This window comes from Nanorana parkeri, unplaced genomic scaffold, assembly GCF_000935625.1.
Source record: "Nanorana parkeri isolate BGI_ZX_2015 unplaced genomic scaffold, ASM93562v1 scaffold1426, whole genome shotgun sequence".
Classification (NCBI taxonomy): domain Eukaryota; kingdom Metazoa; phylum Chordata; class Amphibia; order Anura; family Dicroglossidae; genus Nanorana; species Nanorana parkeri.
The window spans coordinates 209,760-227,566 of NW_017307694.1; the positions used below are offsets into that span (position 1 = coordinate 209,760).

At 48.5% G+C, this 17,807-nt stretch overlaps 1 protein-coding gene across 1 annotated transcript in view; it reads right to left on the reverse strand.

Moving 5' to 3' along the window:
- Positions 1-17,807, reverse strand: part of LOC108798195 — a 69,921-nt gene that overhangs the window by 27,638 nt on the left and 24,476 nt on the right. The window contains 3 exon segments of the mRNA XM_018569922.1: positions 999-1,836; positions 8,205-8,225; positions 12,100-12,822. Of these exon segments, the coding sequence (XP_018425424.1) occupies positions 999-1,836; positions 8,205-8,225; positions 12,100-12,822 (1,582 nt within the window).

Consider the following 17,807-nt stretch of genomic DNA (forward strand, 5'->3'; position numbering starts at 1 on the left):
GATCGGTGCAGATATTCTCCTGGAACAAGCCCAACTAGACAAAGACAATTTATTTTACTTTTTATTGACGTTAACAAAGATGACCTGTATACGGCCTGTGCTCGGGTCACGGATAAAGGAAAAATACAGATATCAGTTGCTGTTGGGGCACCATATTGTAACAGGACACTGAATGCAGAGCAGGTAAGTAACAATCTATATAGGGGATTCCCAGGTGTGACTGATGGAGTTCCAGGCACGATTAATGGAGTTCCAGGCACGATTAATGGAGTTCCAGGCGTGGTTAATGAAGGCGTGGTTAATGGAGTTCCAGGTGCGGTTAATGGAGGGCCAGGCATGGTTAATGAAGGTGTGGTTAATGGAGTCCCAGGCATGATTAATGGAGTCCCAGGCGTGGTTAATGGAGTGCCAGGTGTGGTTAATGGAGTCCCAGGCGTGGTTAATGAAGTTCCAGGCAAGATTAATGGAGTCCCAGGCGTGGTTAATGAAGTTCCAGGCAAGATTAAGGGAGGCGTGGTTAATGAAGTTCCAGGCAAGATTAATGGAGTCCCAGGCGTGGTTAAAGAATACGAGGTGATTGAGTAGAGCAGCTCTGGACCTGCTCCTTAGCCTGGATGGAGTGAACCTTTGGTTGGAAAGCGTTGATGTCCCGGAGTGATGGACATGTTCTAATGGGCTGAGATGGAACGCAGGCTCACGTCTGATGGCGGTTTGTTGGTTTGAGGTTTTGGTAAGTTGGGTATGAACTCGGTAAAGATGCCAGCGAGTAGATCAGAGAAAACAGAGTACATTTTAATTCAAAGGTGGACTTTCCAACAGCATTGGTGGTGAGTGTGGGCCAAGTCCAAGCTCAATACACTCTGGGCTCTCTTCATCCACGTTTTCACTTAAGACTCACAACTTTCACCCAAGATTCACACACAAAGGTTCATAGATGAGTGCCCCTACCCACATTCAGCTCCCATCTCCCGACGCAGGAAGTTCTTGCCTGTGGGAACTAAGATGCGACATAAACGAGGACTTCTTCGAGAACCGTTTCCCGCATTCACATGAAAACGGCTTCTCCCCTCTGTGAACTTTTTCATGTTCGAGAAGATTTGATTTCCGGGAGAAACATTTCCCGCAGTCGTTACACGAGAAGGGCTTCTCGCCCGTGTGAGTCCTCTGATGTAACATAAGGTGGGTTCTATCGCTGAAGCCTTTGCCGCATTCCGGGCAGGAGCACGGCTTCTCCCCCGTGTGAACCTTTTCATGTTTGAGAAGGTTGGATTTCATGGAGAAGCTTCTCCCGCACTCGGCACATGAATACGGCCTCTCCCCCGTGTGGACTTTTTCGTGTGCGATGAGGTTTGATTTGAGGGAAAAACACTTCCCGCATTCCGTGCAGGAAAACGGCTTCTCTCCCGTGTGGACCTTTTCATGCCCGATAAGAGAAGACTTATGAGAAAAGGATTTCCCGCATTCGGAGCAGGAATACGGCTTCACCCCCGTGTGGATCTTCTCATGGGTGGTCAGAGTCGACTTTTGGGAAAAACATTTCCCGCATTCCGAACAGGAAAACGGCCTCTCTCCCGTGTGAGTCATCTGATGCGAGATGAGATTCCTTCTGTGGGAAAAACATCGCCCGCATTCCGAGCAGGAGAACGGCTTCTCCCCAGAGTGAGTATTCCTGTGTTTAGCCAGCATCCATTTTTCGGTGAAACATTTCCCACACTGCGAACAGGAAAACGGCTGCTCCGCCGAGTGAGTTCTCTGATGTCTGACCAGTTGTTGCTTCTGAGAAAAGCTTTTGCCACATTCAGAACACGGATAGGGCTTCTCCTTTTGGTGGCCTCTCTGTGGCGAGGCGAGGTCCATCCTCTGGTCAAAAGAGTCACCAGGCTCAGAACACAGGAAATTTTCAAGGTCCTCACAAGCTGCACTGTGAAGTACCAGATGCGAGCTGGGGGCCACGGGGTTGCCTTCGGGAGATTCTGCTGGGCCGTCATCATCTTCTGTGTCAACATTTGAAAACGAAGCGGGATGTTCCTTCACACCATACCTCCTGTATCGGCCGTCTGAGGGGAATAAGAATGGTTCAAGGACTTCAATCTCAAATGTTGAAATGGCTAAATATAGTTCTCTGAGTACAATGTATACAATGGGGTACAGTCAGCCAAGAGGTGGGCACATGACTATGAAACTCAGGAGCCAGTCTGCCCAGTCCAGGGGCCACCAAGATTATATTTAGTGGCCAGCTCCATTGACTACAACTAGAGAAACCCTTAAAGGTTAGATGCCAGCTGACATTGTGGAGGATTGGATACCCGGCTCCTGGGATTGGTCCGGACCTGGCTGGGCCATTAAAATTAAACCTAACCTGACGCAAAACTTGAACCTAAAAATTCCTAATATCACATAGTCCCAGCAAAATGAGGATATGGTGCACCAAAATATAGGAGGCGGAGCCACCATCAAATGGTTCTAACATCACAGTTACCATGGTTCCTGAGGTATGAGGATCATAATCATAAACTGCATCAGGGGCGTCACTAGAAATCAGAGGGCCCCATAGCAAAATTTTGTATGGGGCCCTCCCCTACCAAACAAAGTACCTACCTCCAGAACAAATCACCATGCCTGCGGCGTTTCCGTCTATTCAGCCCTGCTCTTGGTGGCTCTGATGCTGGAGCCGAAGAAGAGATCACTCCGCCGCTCACTGCTGCAGAGTCCACCATAGAACCCGCAGAGCCCATCTGATACCCTGCACATACCAGAGACACTGCACAGCCCACCTGAGTCCCTGCATATACCGGAGACCCCGCACAGCACCCACCTAAGTTCCTGCACAGCCCAACTGAGAGTGACCCCGCAGAGCCCACCTGAGACCCCCACAGAGCCTATTTGAGACCCTGCACATACCAGAGATCCTGCATAGCCCACCTGAGACCCCAAACAGCCCAATTGAGACCCTGCAGACCCCACCTGAGATCCTCTATGATGGGCTCTGCAGGGTCTCTGATGGGTTGGTCGGGGTCCCTTTGCCTGCATATTGCGCTGCTCTTACCTGTCAGCCGCCCGCTGCTGTGCCCTGGACTTCTACTCCTCCCCCGATGCCCGGCCCCGGCCTCATGATCCTCTGCCACGGCCTCCTCCTCCACAGCCGCTGTGCCCTAGCTCCCTCCTTCACATCCGACGCCGCTACAAGGCCCCCAGCTTCCTCCTCCACGCCTGCTGAGCCCCGGCCTCCTGACCGGGTCCCTCTCTGCCCAGGCCCCACAGCGACCATGTGGACCGCTATGGCGGTTGTTACACCACTGAACCACATCACTTTTTTTGCCCATTCAAGGCAACAAGTTTTCTTTAATCTCCCCATATCCAGTAATATATACTTACCTTTCCTTCATTCCCTTGCCGTTTACAAATCATCCCAAAGGTGTACCGTAGGGTGAGATCACGGCTCGGTGCAGGCCCCTTGAGTTCCTCCACACCAAACTGATCAAACCATGTCTTAATGGACCTGGAATTGTACTCAGGGGCACAGCCATGGTGGAACAGAAAAGTGCCTTCACCAAACTGTCACCACAAGCATGGGATTGTCTACAATGTCTTCGTATGATGTAGCATGGACAGGACCTTCACTGGAGACATCGGAACTCAATAATTCAGAGGGCTGTCCAAGCGCTTTTAGCCATCCTGCAGGGGCGATGGTCAGGTGACAACAAACATGTTGCCCATAGAGGGTACTTTATGAATGTGAAGGTCCATTACCTGATGCCCCTTCTGTTCAACATGTGCCTTCCTGTATTCCACCAACAACTATTTTATGAGAATGTTAGTGGAATCTGCATATGGCTACCTCAAGATCCACAAGCCAGCTTCCCAAAGATGTCCTCCCTATCCTTCTGAGCCGAGTTTCAAAAGGTAAATCACCTTGACCATGCAGAGTAAAGTAATAGCGTGCCCCTCACTCCCCTATGCTCATCTCACCAGTGTTCCCCTGCTGCTTCTTGCTCCTCCACAGCTGACCTGAAATAACTAGTGTAGGTGACCTAGGGGAGAGGTGACACCTAGGGGAGAGGTGACCTGGGGGAGAGGTGACCTAGGGGAGAGGTGACACCTAGGGGAGAGGTGACCTGGGGGAGAGGTGACCTAGGGGAGAGGTGACACCTAGGGGAGAGGTGACCTGGGGGAGAGGTGACCTAGGGGAGAGGTGACACCTAGGGGAGAGGTGACCTGGGGGAGAGGTGACCTAGGGGAGAGGTGACACCTAGGGGAGAGGTGACCTGGGGGAGAGGTGACCTAGGGGAGAGGTGACACCTAGGGGAGAGGTGACCTGGGGGAGAGGTGACCTAGGGGAGAGGTGACACCTAGGGGAGAGGTGACCTGGGGGAGAGGTGACCTAGGGGAGAGGTGACACCTAGGGGAGAGGTGACCTGGGGGAGAGGTGACCTAGGGGAGAGGTGACACCTAGGGGAGAGGTGACCTGGGGGAGAGGTGACCTAGGGGAGAGGTGACACCTAGGGGAGAGGTGACCTGGGGGAGAGGTGACCTAGGGGAGAGGTGACACCTAGGGGAGAGGTGACCTGGGGGAGAGGTGACCTAGGGGAGAGGTGACACCTAGGGGAGAGGTGACCTGGGGGAGAGGTGACCTAGGGGAGAGGTGACACCTAGGGGAGAGGTGACCTGGGGGAGAGGTGACCTAGGGGAGAGGTGACACCTAGGGGAGAGGTGACCTGGGGGAGAGGTGACCTAGGGGAGAGGTGACACCTAGGGGAGAGGTGACCTGGGGGAGAGGTGACCTGGGGGAGAGGTGACACATAGGGGAGAGGTGACACATAGGGGAGAGGTGACACCTAGGGGAGAGGTGATCTAGGGGAGAGGTGATCTTGGGGAGAGGGGACACCTAGGGGAGAGGTGATCTAGGAGAGAGGTGACCTAGGGGAGAGGGGACATCACTCCTCCAGTCATGTGACAGTTTGGGCCTTCTGACTGTCTGCTACAGGAGACCTAATTTTTCTCTGCTGCAGTTCAGTATCACTTCCAGGCCTGTGATTGGACGGATAAAAGAGAAGCAGCAGACTGACTATATCATATTTCTTATCACCATGCTCCCTCCTCCTATCAAAATGTCCTTTGTTAGCACATGAGCACTGCAGCTTCTTCCTCACCTGTGCTGATCTCCGGAAGGATTTCCTCCTCCTTACATGGCTCCTCCCCCCTCACAGACGGCTCTTCTTCATCTTTTACTTCCACCTTGATGACATTTTCCTCCTGAATAAACACAAAATGATCCAAATACTGAAGCAGGGGGTCGTAGTTCAGACTTGGTCTTGCATGCCGCATCAACCTCTAAGACCTACGTGTTCAAAGATGGAGGTGGTGGAGGTGAGTGGTCGGCCGTATACAAAAAGGTGGGAACAGCAATGCCATGGCCAGCTTCATTTCACCAGGCTAAAGCCATCCATGCACTGGCAGATTGCCCAATGAACGTCAAGTAGACCCCACCAGGCGTGGGACCAGGAGTCGGCAAACTCGGCACCCCACCTGTTGTAGAACTACGAGTCCCATGACTCGCTGCAGGGAGCACTCCAAAAGCAGAAGCATGATGTAATTTGTAGTTTCACCGCAGCTGGAGTGCTGAGGTTGCCCAAACCTGGGTTAGAGAATCAGATGAATGGAGACACAATGTGTGGACGGAATTCTACTGGTGTATGGGCAGCTTTACCCCAGCTGTCCCGGTACAGGCTATTCAAGTATATGGGAAGTTCCTGTGCGGGCAGCATTGGACAAGATGTCTGCACATAGGCTGTAAACGTCATAGGAACAAGGTAAGTAGGCCCCTGGGTGAGGAGGGGTGGTTGGGTTATAATTAGGGATGCGCCAAGTACCGATATTTTTTTCGGTAGTCGTTGATACCAGAAGTCCCATTAAGGAAGCCGGGGGGGGGTGTAATGACCCCGGGAAGATGTCTCCATGCTCCATCTTCCCCAGGTGACGAGGAAGCATGGAGCCGACTTTCTTGCCGCCCGGCTTCCTGATTGGCCAGCTTCTTGACCAATCAGGAAGCTGGCCGGCGAGTCATTACACACTGTCCGGCTTCCTGATTGGCCATGAAGCTGGCTCAATGCTCCATCATCACCAGGTGACGAGGAAACATGGAGTCCCCTTCTGGCCAATAGGAAGCCGGGGGAGTTATGACTTGAAGCCTAGCTTCCTGATTGGCCAGCTTCTCGACCAATCAGCAAGCTGGACTGCGAGTGATTACACCGAGTGACGAGGGAGCATGGAGCCGGTTTCCCAGCCAATCAGGAAGCCAGGGGGCATGTCATTACCACCCCATGGATTCCTGATTGGCCGGAAAGCCAGCTCCATGTTCCCAGGGATGTGCTAAAGTACACCTGTTCTTGTACAATTGGGTGGTTTCAAACCTTCTGTCCCATCTACCTGATCATCCTGAGGGATCTCCTGATGTTCCTGTGTGGAATCCCGGGAATACAGAGGACGTGCCTGAGGGATCTCCTGATGTTCCTGTGTGGAGTCCCGGGAATACAGAGGACGGGCCTGAGGGATCTCCTGATGTTCCTGTGTGGAATCCCGGGAATACAGAGGACGAGTCTGAGGGATCTCCTGATGTTCCTGTGTGGAATCCCGGGGACATCTCTCTGGGGTATTTCTGTTACTGGATGCACCTTCAAGAAATTGACATAGTTACATGAGTGCAATGATAGAACGGTATTGATTACTATACAACAATACATACACTCACATTGTGAAGGAACACCCGGCAATCACGCCGATTACTTGATGGCTAAGCGATGGAACAAATGACTTTCTTGGTGTAAGCTTCACAAGTAGCACTGATTCACCTGACATGGTTGTTGAGCGTTCCCATTGATTGTCTCGCCATGATACTCGTGCATTTTACTCCTCTTGGTTTCCTTTGCTCGATGACCCTCAGCTATTTTTATTGATTCATCTCTACTGATTTTAATAGTGTGATTGATCTACAAAAACTGACCATGTGCCTTCAGCCTTAGAAGAGTCCAGACCAGGCACACAAAGTCAACGGTGGGTTTGGTTTTGAAACTCCAGCTATGGTCTCCTCTCTGAACTTTTCAGGACCTTCAAACCTTCACGTGACTGAGTTACTAACCCTCCCGCCCCATGTGGTTCTAGCAGAAGAAGGTACGGTGAAGTAACAATGACCATGCAATGGTTTGGCTTTGAAGCGTCATCTGTGGTCTACCCATTTTAGGAAGACCAAGCCATCACATGACTGAACTACTAAACACTCCCCTACCCCATATAGATCTAGCATTAGAGAGTTCAGGGCAGTAACCTTGATCAGGCAATCACACAAGGACAGTTGCGTAGATACAATTCGAAGCTCCATGTGTGGTCTACCCTCGGACTCCCATATTTTGGGAACATCAAGCCATTGCTCAACTGATCTCCTAAGCCCCATCTCATGTAGCGCTAGCATTTGAAGGTTCAGAGCATTAACAATGATCAAGCAGTCGGGCAGGGATGGTTTTGAAGCTCCAACTGTGTTCTACGCCACGGCTGGAGGAACCCCAGGAGCCAAGTAGCCGACGCTCCTTAACCAGTTGACATCCGCGGTGTTAAACCCCCTTCCCATCCAGGCCATTTTTCAGTATTCAGCGCTGCGGTACTTTAACTGACATTTATTCCGTCATGCAGCGCTGTACTGAAATTAATTTTATACCCTTTTTTGGGGACAGATAGAGCTTTCTTTTGGTGGTATTAAGCTATCGCCTAACTTCTGAGGATTTCTCTGGTTCTTGTCATTGGAGCCGGCTACTAAAAAAATGCTGCTGGCTCCTGGATTGGACAGACTGGCTCCTGAATTCCATTGTCCACCCCTAGTCTACCCCACAGCAGTTTAGGAACACCAAGCCAAATGATTCACTTTGCCCCGCCTATGTTCTACTCTCCACACTCGAGGCCAAGGAGTATCAAGGACTTCAATGACCTCCAAGAGATCACATGGATATTGTTCAATGGGTTAGAAGCATCCATAATGTTGGAATTTTGCTTCACAATCACTTCGAAAAGATCAGAGGGTGCTAGGCATGCTACTCATATCTAGTAAATCAAAATGGTGATCTCGGTGCTCTGTCCACATGTACAAAAAAATAGGGACTGAGGATCCAAAACTTAGAAGTTTTGCCTATTTAGGGCCAGCTAGTGCCAACATGGACCAGATGGTAGTGAATCAATAACTCAGAACAAAGGAACAGCACCGACCAGACAATGAAATGTATCATCTGTCTCTTACTCACCACTACTGATCTCCAGAGGAACTTCCTCCTCTTTGATCCTCACATGTGCTTCTTCCTCCTTCTCAGCTTTGACCTCTCCCCGAGTGTCTCCGGGATCTGTGAATAAAGATGAGAGTGAAGCCCCCTGTACTGAGATGTATGAGAGACCCCAGAGAGTGTGTGTGGGGGGGAGACTGGTCACGTCTCTTGGCTGGTAACACACAATGACATGATGTGAGGAGGAGAGGCGGAGTCTAATAGAGGCTGATGGCTCATGACTCCCCCCACTAGACACATGCTGTCCCCCCATTACTGTCTACTGACAGAGGAGGGGGGAGAAGAAGAGATTGTTGTAGTGACTGAACAAGGAGAATCTGGGACTCTTTTCTGGATTTAGTGTTTATTCCTCACCTGTGCTGATCTCTGGAGAATGTTCCTCCTCCTTACACAGCTCATCACCCCTCACATACGTCTCATCTTCCTCCTTCACTTCAACTTTAATGATAATCAGATTTTCATTCTTACAAATCCAAAACAATACAAATATTATTTATGAACTAAGCCATTGTACAATTAGTATTGTGAAGCCATTGTGTTACATCTACCTGGTCATCATGAGGGATCTCCTGATGTTCCTGTGTGGAATCCCGGGAATACAGAGGACGGGTCTGAGGGATCTCCTGATGTTCCTGTGTGGAATCCCGGGAATACAGAGGACGGGTCTGAGGGATCTCCTGATGTTCCTGTGTGGAATCCCGGGAATACAGAGGACGGGTCTGAGGGATCTCCTGATGTTCCTGTGTGGAATCCCGGGAATACAGAGGACGGGGACATCTCTCTGGGGTATTTCTGTTCCTGGATCCATCTGTAGGAAACACACACACTGACTGAATACATTGTTTCTATGTCTTTATATCAGAGGATGTGTGTATCTAGGGGGATCCTCAATACTCAAGAAATGAAAGTCTCCTCTTACCCGGTGATGTGAGGGGCGGCCGGTTCTCCATCATGACTTGTGTCCTTCTATATACTTTCACTGACCTATATTGGCGGTTTGTAAAGTTGTCACTGCAATAAATCAGTAAAATTACATATAAACATTTAATCAGTAACAACAATCTCTATAAAGAACAAAAGCTCAAAGAGATAATAAAGAAAGAAGACAGGACAGGCTGCAATCACCGTTCTCAGGGAGTGCCCGGGACCACCAGACACCTTTCTACTAAAAACCTGCAGGAGCCGCAACCATTTCCGCAATAAAGATATTTCCATAAGACGCGGGTTGCAAATTATGCAGAGAATACGCCCCCAGCGCCATCAGAGCTCACCATCTAATGCTCTGCACATCAGAGCATTAGATGTGCAGGAAGATGATGATTTGCTGAGATGACATGTCCCCCCCATCCAGTCCACAGAGAGTGCTGGGACCCCCTTCTCTCATAATAAGAAGACATCATTACCTCCTTCTCACTGGACACACACTCTCCACCTTCAAACTCCCACTAGGAAGTTTCTCCAGCCATTGAAAATGCATACCTCCATGTTTGGGCTACAAGAAAATGGCCGCTTCTTTGGTACAGTTTATGAAACCATTTTTTTTTTTTAAAAACAATATATTTTTTTTTAAAACAACAAGACTTCCTATCAGCAGTAAACGATATTTGGCAATTCAGTTGTAAAACTCTCTATTATAACCAGCAAACATGAATAATTAAAAAAAACTCTGAACTGGGCTACAATAAAATGGCAGCCGTCCTTTCTACACCGAGGACACTGCCTTCTCTCACACGGCAGACGGTCGCCCTCTAGTGGTGGCTCCACAGCACGCTTCTCTGTGAGAAGCGATGTAACAGTCTAACCATAAAAAAAACACTTTCAGTGCTATTCTTCCTCTGTTTTGTTTGCTATTTGAGGCAGCCAATCAGATTGCAGCTGGCATTGTCCTGCCACTTGTGAGATAAGGAGAAATGTCTGATTGGTTGCTATGGCAAACACCTCAAAGCTCCTCCCCTTACCCAGACTTGTCATGATTAAGGGAATATGAAGATTCTATAAATCAGTCAATTGTGTGTCCAGAACATGTAATATGGATGATAATTTACTACCAGAACAGGAAGTGAGGGGAAACCTCTCCAGTGGGTACAGGAAATGAGGAAAAAATACCCAAATGGGTACACATAAAGCAAAAAACTGTCAGAGGGCCTAAACCATTGACACCAGTTACCCCATTGATATAACTGGTGTCAGTGGTTAGACCCAAAGGACCTAAACCATTTGGACACCAGTTATACCATTGGGCCTAACCCACTGACACCAGTTATACCATTGACACCAGTTATACCATTGGGCCTAAACCACTGACACCAGTTATACCATTGGGCCTAAACCACCGACACCAGTTATACCATTGGGCCAAACCCACCGACACCAGTTATACCATTGACACCAGTTATACCATTGGGCCTAAACCACTGACACCAGTTATACCATTGGGCCTAACCCACCGACACCAGTTATATCATTGGGCCTAAACCACCGACACCAGTTATACCATTGGGCCTAAACCACCGACACCAGTTATACCATTGGGCCTAAACCAATTGAAAACATCGGGGTAGAAGAATAAAAAATAAGGGGTTCCCCTACATTTAGTACCGGGCCCTTAAAGCCTGGTATAGCTTTTAAGGGGCAAGCCCACAAATCCATTACCGGACTCTCTGTGTCACTGGTTGTTAGGGACACCGTCACCTATGTACCCGACACATTCCCTAACAACCACCATAGTGCCAATGTGAACGTTTTGGAGGAACATGGCCACCTGAGAAGGTGAAGTGGAGAACACAAGTCCTCGGAAATGGTGGCCTACCTTGCATTGCCTTTTATGTCAGGCCAACGCATTGCACCCCTCCATTCAGGAAGCAAGACATCATGTTTGGGAAGAACGAGACACTCGGAAAAAAGTGAGGACAGAAGCCCCAGGAGAGATCCAACTAGGGGTAGTAGTACCAACTCCGGGATTAGAGTAATGTTTGGTGAGAGATTGAATTTTTGAAAACAATACTCACGTGGGCGGGATCAGGAGGCGTTTTTAGGGATATCTAGCAACCAGAGGCTAGTAGGCTTGCTGGGAGTACAACCTGTCCCCGTACAGAGGGTTGAACTCCATAATCATTGGGGTGTCGTTCGGATAGTCAGTAGCTTAGGGGACACAATGTCATCTGGAGAAGGGAGGAGAGAGCCCCGAAAGAGTTCATGGATGGAAGATAGCAGAAGGGCCTGAAGAAGGTCAATAGACCATGTGTGCTTCGGCAATCTAAAAACTTGGGTTTAGAAGCACCGTTTCAACGCGTTTCGCGGCTCCCCACTTGGTAGTGTTAGCGGTTTAGACTCCGGGAACCTCCAACACTCTTCCTACAGAGTACGCCTGCACCCTCCTGAAGAACCGGCCAGATGTAGAGCCGGGAAATGCATCGGGATCGAGTCTCTTATCCCATGTTCACCACATAAAACGTTTTTGAACTGACGAAGAACACAAAGTCTACTGACCTTTCTTGGGACACTCTCCTCCCCTCCCCCAATACCTTATGTTATGGGCAGAGATGTCTAACCGGAAGAATGCGTGTTCGGAGTAAAAGCAATAATGATACCAACACAAGTATAAAAAATCACACAGGACCATATATTGTTTCAAAGAACCGACCCAAGAAATACAAAAACATCCATCAAAAGTTCAAAATCAGCTTCGTGAATCGTAATCCTAGAAAGAAAACACATCAGACGCAAATTAAAACTACGACTTCTCCCCTCTGTGCACCCTTTCGTGTTCCATAAGAACCGATTTCCGGGCAAAACATTTCCCACACTCAGTACAGGAAAAAGGCTTCTCCCCCGTGTGACTCCTCTGGTGAAAAATAAGGTGGGTCCTGTCACTGAAACCTTTCCCACATTCCGAGCACGAGAACGGCTTCTCTCCCGTGTGCACTTTTTCGTGCTTCACCAGCGACGATTTGTGGGTGAAACATTTCCCGCATTCCGAGCACGAATACGGCTTCACCCCCGTGTGGACTTTTTCGTGCGTGATGAGGTTTGATTTGAGGGAAAAACATCTCCCGCATTCCGTGCAGGAAAACGGCTTCTCGCCGGTGTGGACCTTCTCGTGTCCGAGGAGAGAAGACTTGTGGGAGAAGCATTTCCCGCATTCGGAGCAGGAATACGGCTTCACCCCCGTGTGGATCTTCTCATGGGTGGTCAGAGTCGACTTTTGGGAAAAACATTTCCCGCATTCCGAACAGGAAAACGGCCTCTCTCCCGTGTGAGTCAACTGATGCGAAATAAGGTTCCTCCTCGTGGAGAAATATCTCCCGCATTCTGAACACGAGAACGGCTTCTCCCCGGAGTGATTCGTTTGATGTTTAGCCAGCATCCATTTTTCAGGGAAACATTTCCCGCACTCCGGACAGGAAAACGGCTTCTCGGCCGAGTGAGTTCTCTGGTGTCGGACGAGTTGCTGTTTCAGGGTGAAGCATTTCCCGCATTCGGAACATGAGAACGGCTTCTCCTTTTGAGGACCTCTTTGGTGAGAGGTGAGGTCCACTCTCTGGGGAAAACATTCGCTCCCTCTACCTCTGATATGGTGGACAATGGGAGGTGGGACACGTTCGCTATAGGTTGAGGGATCACATGACGGGTCGGCACTGTGAGGTGTTGGGCGGAGATTTAGGGTAACGGGGTTCTTGGCTGAAGATTCTGCGGAGATGTCGCCGTCTTCTAGTTCACCATCTATAGAGGTTCCGGAATGTTCCTCCACATTGTACCTTCTATATCGTCCATCTACAGGAAATAGACAAGTATATATGTCAAGAGCTTCCTACACACGGATGCAGGGGTAGGCGGCCCCGGAACTACAAATCCCATCATGTGGGAGTCATGCCTGTGGCTTCGGCGTCTTGCAATGCCTCATGGGACTTGTGGTCCACAATAGTAGGAATGCCGAGGTTGCCCACCCTTGTAGATCATCTGGATCAGCTCATGTGATCCTGCAGGGGAAGCTCCTAACTTCCTGCTTAAAGGAGAGAAATCTGCCTCTGCTGCACCCAAGCAGTGTTGTCAGCCCTGCCCGAGTTTTCTCCAGCTGCACTACAGAACACCTCCAAAACATCGGGGAAGGTGCTCTGTAGTGCAGCAGAAGAACTCTAGTCTTAGAACAGGCGTGGAGAGATTGTTGTAGAGACTGAACAAGGAGAATCTGGGACTCTTCTCTGGATTTAGTGTTTATTCCTCACCTGTGCTGATCTCTGGAGGGAGCTCCTCCTCCTTACACGGCTCATCACCCGCCACATCCGGATCTTCTGCTTCCTCTTTTACTTCCACTTTGATGAAACTTTCATCCTGAATAACACAAATAACTCACTTCATCAGGGTCGTCCCTTCCTGAACTGCAAAATGCCACCTATCCCTGCCCCACTCCATGTGCCTTGACTCCCAAGAACCTGCATGTGTAGGGAAATGGGCTCTGGGAAGATGTAGTTCTGGGGGAAGGGGCATGCCTACATCAACAGGAAGTGAACTCCCAGCAGCTGCCAATGCACGACTTTTGCAAGCCTAGTGATGATGTCACAGGGAGTACTGAAGGCGGGTTCTCACTTTAGGAACTAGATGTAAAACGTTGCTGGGACATGCTCTAGAAGGACTGCAAAGACCAGGGCACCCCAGGAAGAATGAGAGCCTCACATAAGGATCTATTTATGAACAGAGCCATTCACCCTGCGAATCTCTGCGAACGTTCGCTCTGTGCTATTGGAGGCGAGAGGAAGCATTCATAGTGTATTTTTCTACAAGTCAAATGTAATGTAATACAGCAATATGGCCACTAGATGGAGCTGAGGAGCAAATGTAGTATTTCTTACATTTGCTCCTCAGCCCCATCTGCAGGCCATAATGTGGTATTACATTTCATATGCTCCTCAGCTCCATCTAATGGCCATAGTTTAGTATTACATTTCCTATGCTTCTCAGCTCCATCTAGTGGCCATAATGTAGTATTACATTTCCTATGCTCCTCAGCTCCATCTACTGGCCCTAATGTAGTATTAAATTTCCTATGCTTCTCAGCTCCATCTAGTGGCTCTAATTTAGTATTACATTATCTATGCTACTCAGCTCCTTATACTGGCCATAGTTTAGTATGAAACTCCTTACTAAATTAAGTATTAAACTCCTTACTCCCATTCACCTCTAAACTACTAGAACGCCTTATCTACAACCGCCTGAGTTGCCACCTCGCTAATAACAACCTTTTGGACCCCTTTCAGTCCGGCTTTCGCCCCAAACACTCCACTGAAACCACCCTTCTCAAACTCACCAATGACCTAATAACAGTTAAAAACAATGGCCACTACTCCTTACTCTTACTATTAGACCTTTCTGCTGCTTTTGACACTGTTGACCACCCGCTGCTCCTCAAAAAAATCCACTCGCTTGGCCTACAAGACTCTGCTCTCTCGTGGTTCTCCTCCTACTTATCTACGATTCCTGTGCTCCTGAGCTCCATCTAGTATCCATAATGTAGTATTACATTTCCTATGCTTCTCAGCTCCATCTACTGGCCACATAATATAGTATTACATTTCCTATGCTCCTCAGCTCCATCTACTGGCCTTAGTTTAGTATTACATTTCCAATGCTCCTCAGCTCCATCTAATGGCCATGATGTAGTATTACATTTCCTATGCTTCTCAGCTCTATCTAGTGGCCATAATGTAGTATTACATTTCCTATGCTCCTCAGCTCCATCTACTGGCCTTAGTTTAGTATTACATTTCCAATGCTCCTCAGCTCCATCTAATGGCCATGATGTAGTATTACATTTCCTATGCTCCTCAGCTCCATCTACTGGCCTTAGTTTAGTATTACATTTCCAATGCTCCTCAGCTCCATCTAATGGCCATGATGTAGTATTACATTTCCTATGCTCCTCAGCTCCATCTACTGGCCTTAGTTTAGTATTACATTTCCAATGCTCCTCAGCTCCATCTAATGGCCATGATGTAGTATTACATTTCCTATGCTCCTCAGCTCCATCTACTGGCCTTAGTTTAGTATTACATTTCCAATGCTCCTCAGCTCCATCTAATGGCCATGATGTAGTATTACATTTCCTATGCTCCTCAGCTCCATCTACTGGCCTTAGTTTAGTATTACATTTCCAATGCTCCTCAGCTCCATCTAATGGCCATGATGTAGTATTACATTTCCTATGCTCCTCAGCTCCATCTAGTGGCCATGATGTAGTATTACATCTCCTATGCTCCTCAGCTCCATCTACTGGCCATAGTTTAGTATTACATTGCATATGCTCCTTAGCACCAGCTAGTGGCCATAGTGTAGAATTACATTTCCTATGCTCCTCAGTTCCAGCTAGTGGCCATAATGTGGTATTACATTTCCTATGCTCCTCAACTCCATTTAGTGGCCATAATGCAGTATTACATCTGCCTTTGAGAGTTATGCCTGTGGCTGTCAGAGTCTTGCAAAACCTAAAGGGTTCTGTATTTCCACAGCACCTGGTGGGTCAGAGTTTGCCTACCCCTGCCCTATAGTGTCATAAAACCCTCCTTTGCACCTACCTGATCATCCTGAGGAACCTGGTGATGTTCTTCTTTGGTATCCTGAGAATAAAGAAGACCGGGGCATCTCTCTGGCAGGTTTTGGTCATAGGGTTCACCTTTAAGAAATGCGCATACAGTAATATAAGCGTCATGATATTGTATTGTATTCTGTACTGTTCAGGAGAGAAAGCTTGTCCACGGTTTTATAAGTCCACACACAGACATTCCCATACATGGCGCTTCTCTATCGGCTCCCATTACCAACAGGCAAACCCTTCAGAGAGGTCCAGTTTGCAGTTTACCGTAGCTTATGTTATAACCAAAGAGCAAGTGTATGGTGACCACCAACCAAACATGCTTCTGTGGAAGTCCTAAAGGTGGTCACAAATGATGGACTCTGGAAAGAATGACCCAAAGACTCCTTGGAGGGCACATAAGGGACATTCCACTGTCCATTACCGTTCACTTAAACTCATAAAGACAACACAACGGGATAATATATACAAAACCAACCAGACAGTGAAATGTATCATTTGAGTAAGGAGAATCTGGGACTCCATTCTGACCTGAGTGTTCATTCCTCACCTGTGCTGATCTCTGTAGGCATTGCCTCCTCTTTGATCCTCACATGTCCTTCTTCCTCAGCTTTGACGTCTCTCTGAGTGTCTCCGGGGTCTGTGAATAGAGAGGAGAGTGAAGCCCCCTGTACTGAGATGTATGAGAGACCCCAGAGAGTGTGTGGGGGGGAGACTGGTCACATCTCTTGGCTGGTAACACACAATGACATGATGTGAGGAGTAGTGCCGGAGTCTAATAGAGGCTGATGGCTCCTGACTCCCCCCCACTAGACACATTCCGTCCCCCCATTACTGTCTACTGACAGAGGAGGGGGGAGAAGAAGAGATTGTTGTAGTGACTAAACAAGGAGAATCTGGGACTCGTGTCTGGAGTTGATTACTCACCTGTGCTGATCTCTGGAGAACGTTCCTCCTCCTTACATGACTCATCACCCATTATAGACATCTCTTTTTCATCTTTAAGGCCAACTTTTATATTTGTCAGATGTTCTTTCTTAGAAACACAAAAAAGACATATATGATATGATATGTACTGACCAAGAGCAACTCAATCTAAAGTTCTGGTAAGACTTCAGCTCCATCTACCTGATCCTCCTGAGGGATCTCCTGATGTTCCTGTGTGGAATCCCGGGAATACAGAGGACGGACCTGAGGGATCTCCTGATGTTCCTGTGTGGAATCCCGGGAATACAGAGGACGGACCTGAGGGATCTCCTGATGTTCCTGTGTGGAATCCTGGGAATACAGAGGACGGGTCTGAGGGATCTCCTGATGTTCCTGTGTGGAATCCCGGGAATACAGAGGATGGGCCTGAGGGATCTCCTGATGTCCCTGTGTGGAATCCCGGGAATACAGAGGATGGGGACATCTCTCTGGGGTATTCCTGTTCCTGGATACATCTGTAGGAAACACACACACTGACTGAATACATTGTCTCTATGTCTTTATATGAGAGGATGTGTGTATCTAGGGGGATCCTCAATACTCAAGAAATGAAAGTCTCCTCTTACCCGGTGATGTGAGAGGCGGCCGGTTCTCCATCATGATGTCCTTGTGTCCTTCTAGTTACTCCTTTTCCTCTCTCCGTCCAGTCCTGTTCCTGATATGAAGCCAGTGTGTAAAGTGTCACTGGAATAAATTGATACAAACACATATGGATATATAAAGTGTATGTAAAGAAATGCAATCTAAAAAGTGAAGTCCTCGGGAGCTCTAAAAGATAAAAGTCCAGGGTCAATAAACATACTCGGCTCAATCACTAGACGCTATATAAACTCCACGGGGAATTTGTACCGGAGTAGTGATGTCCGTGGGCTCCAACTGGAGCCCACGGACATCACTACTGGGGCACAAGCCCA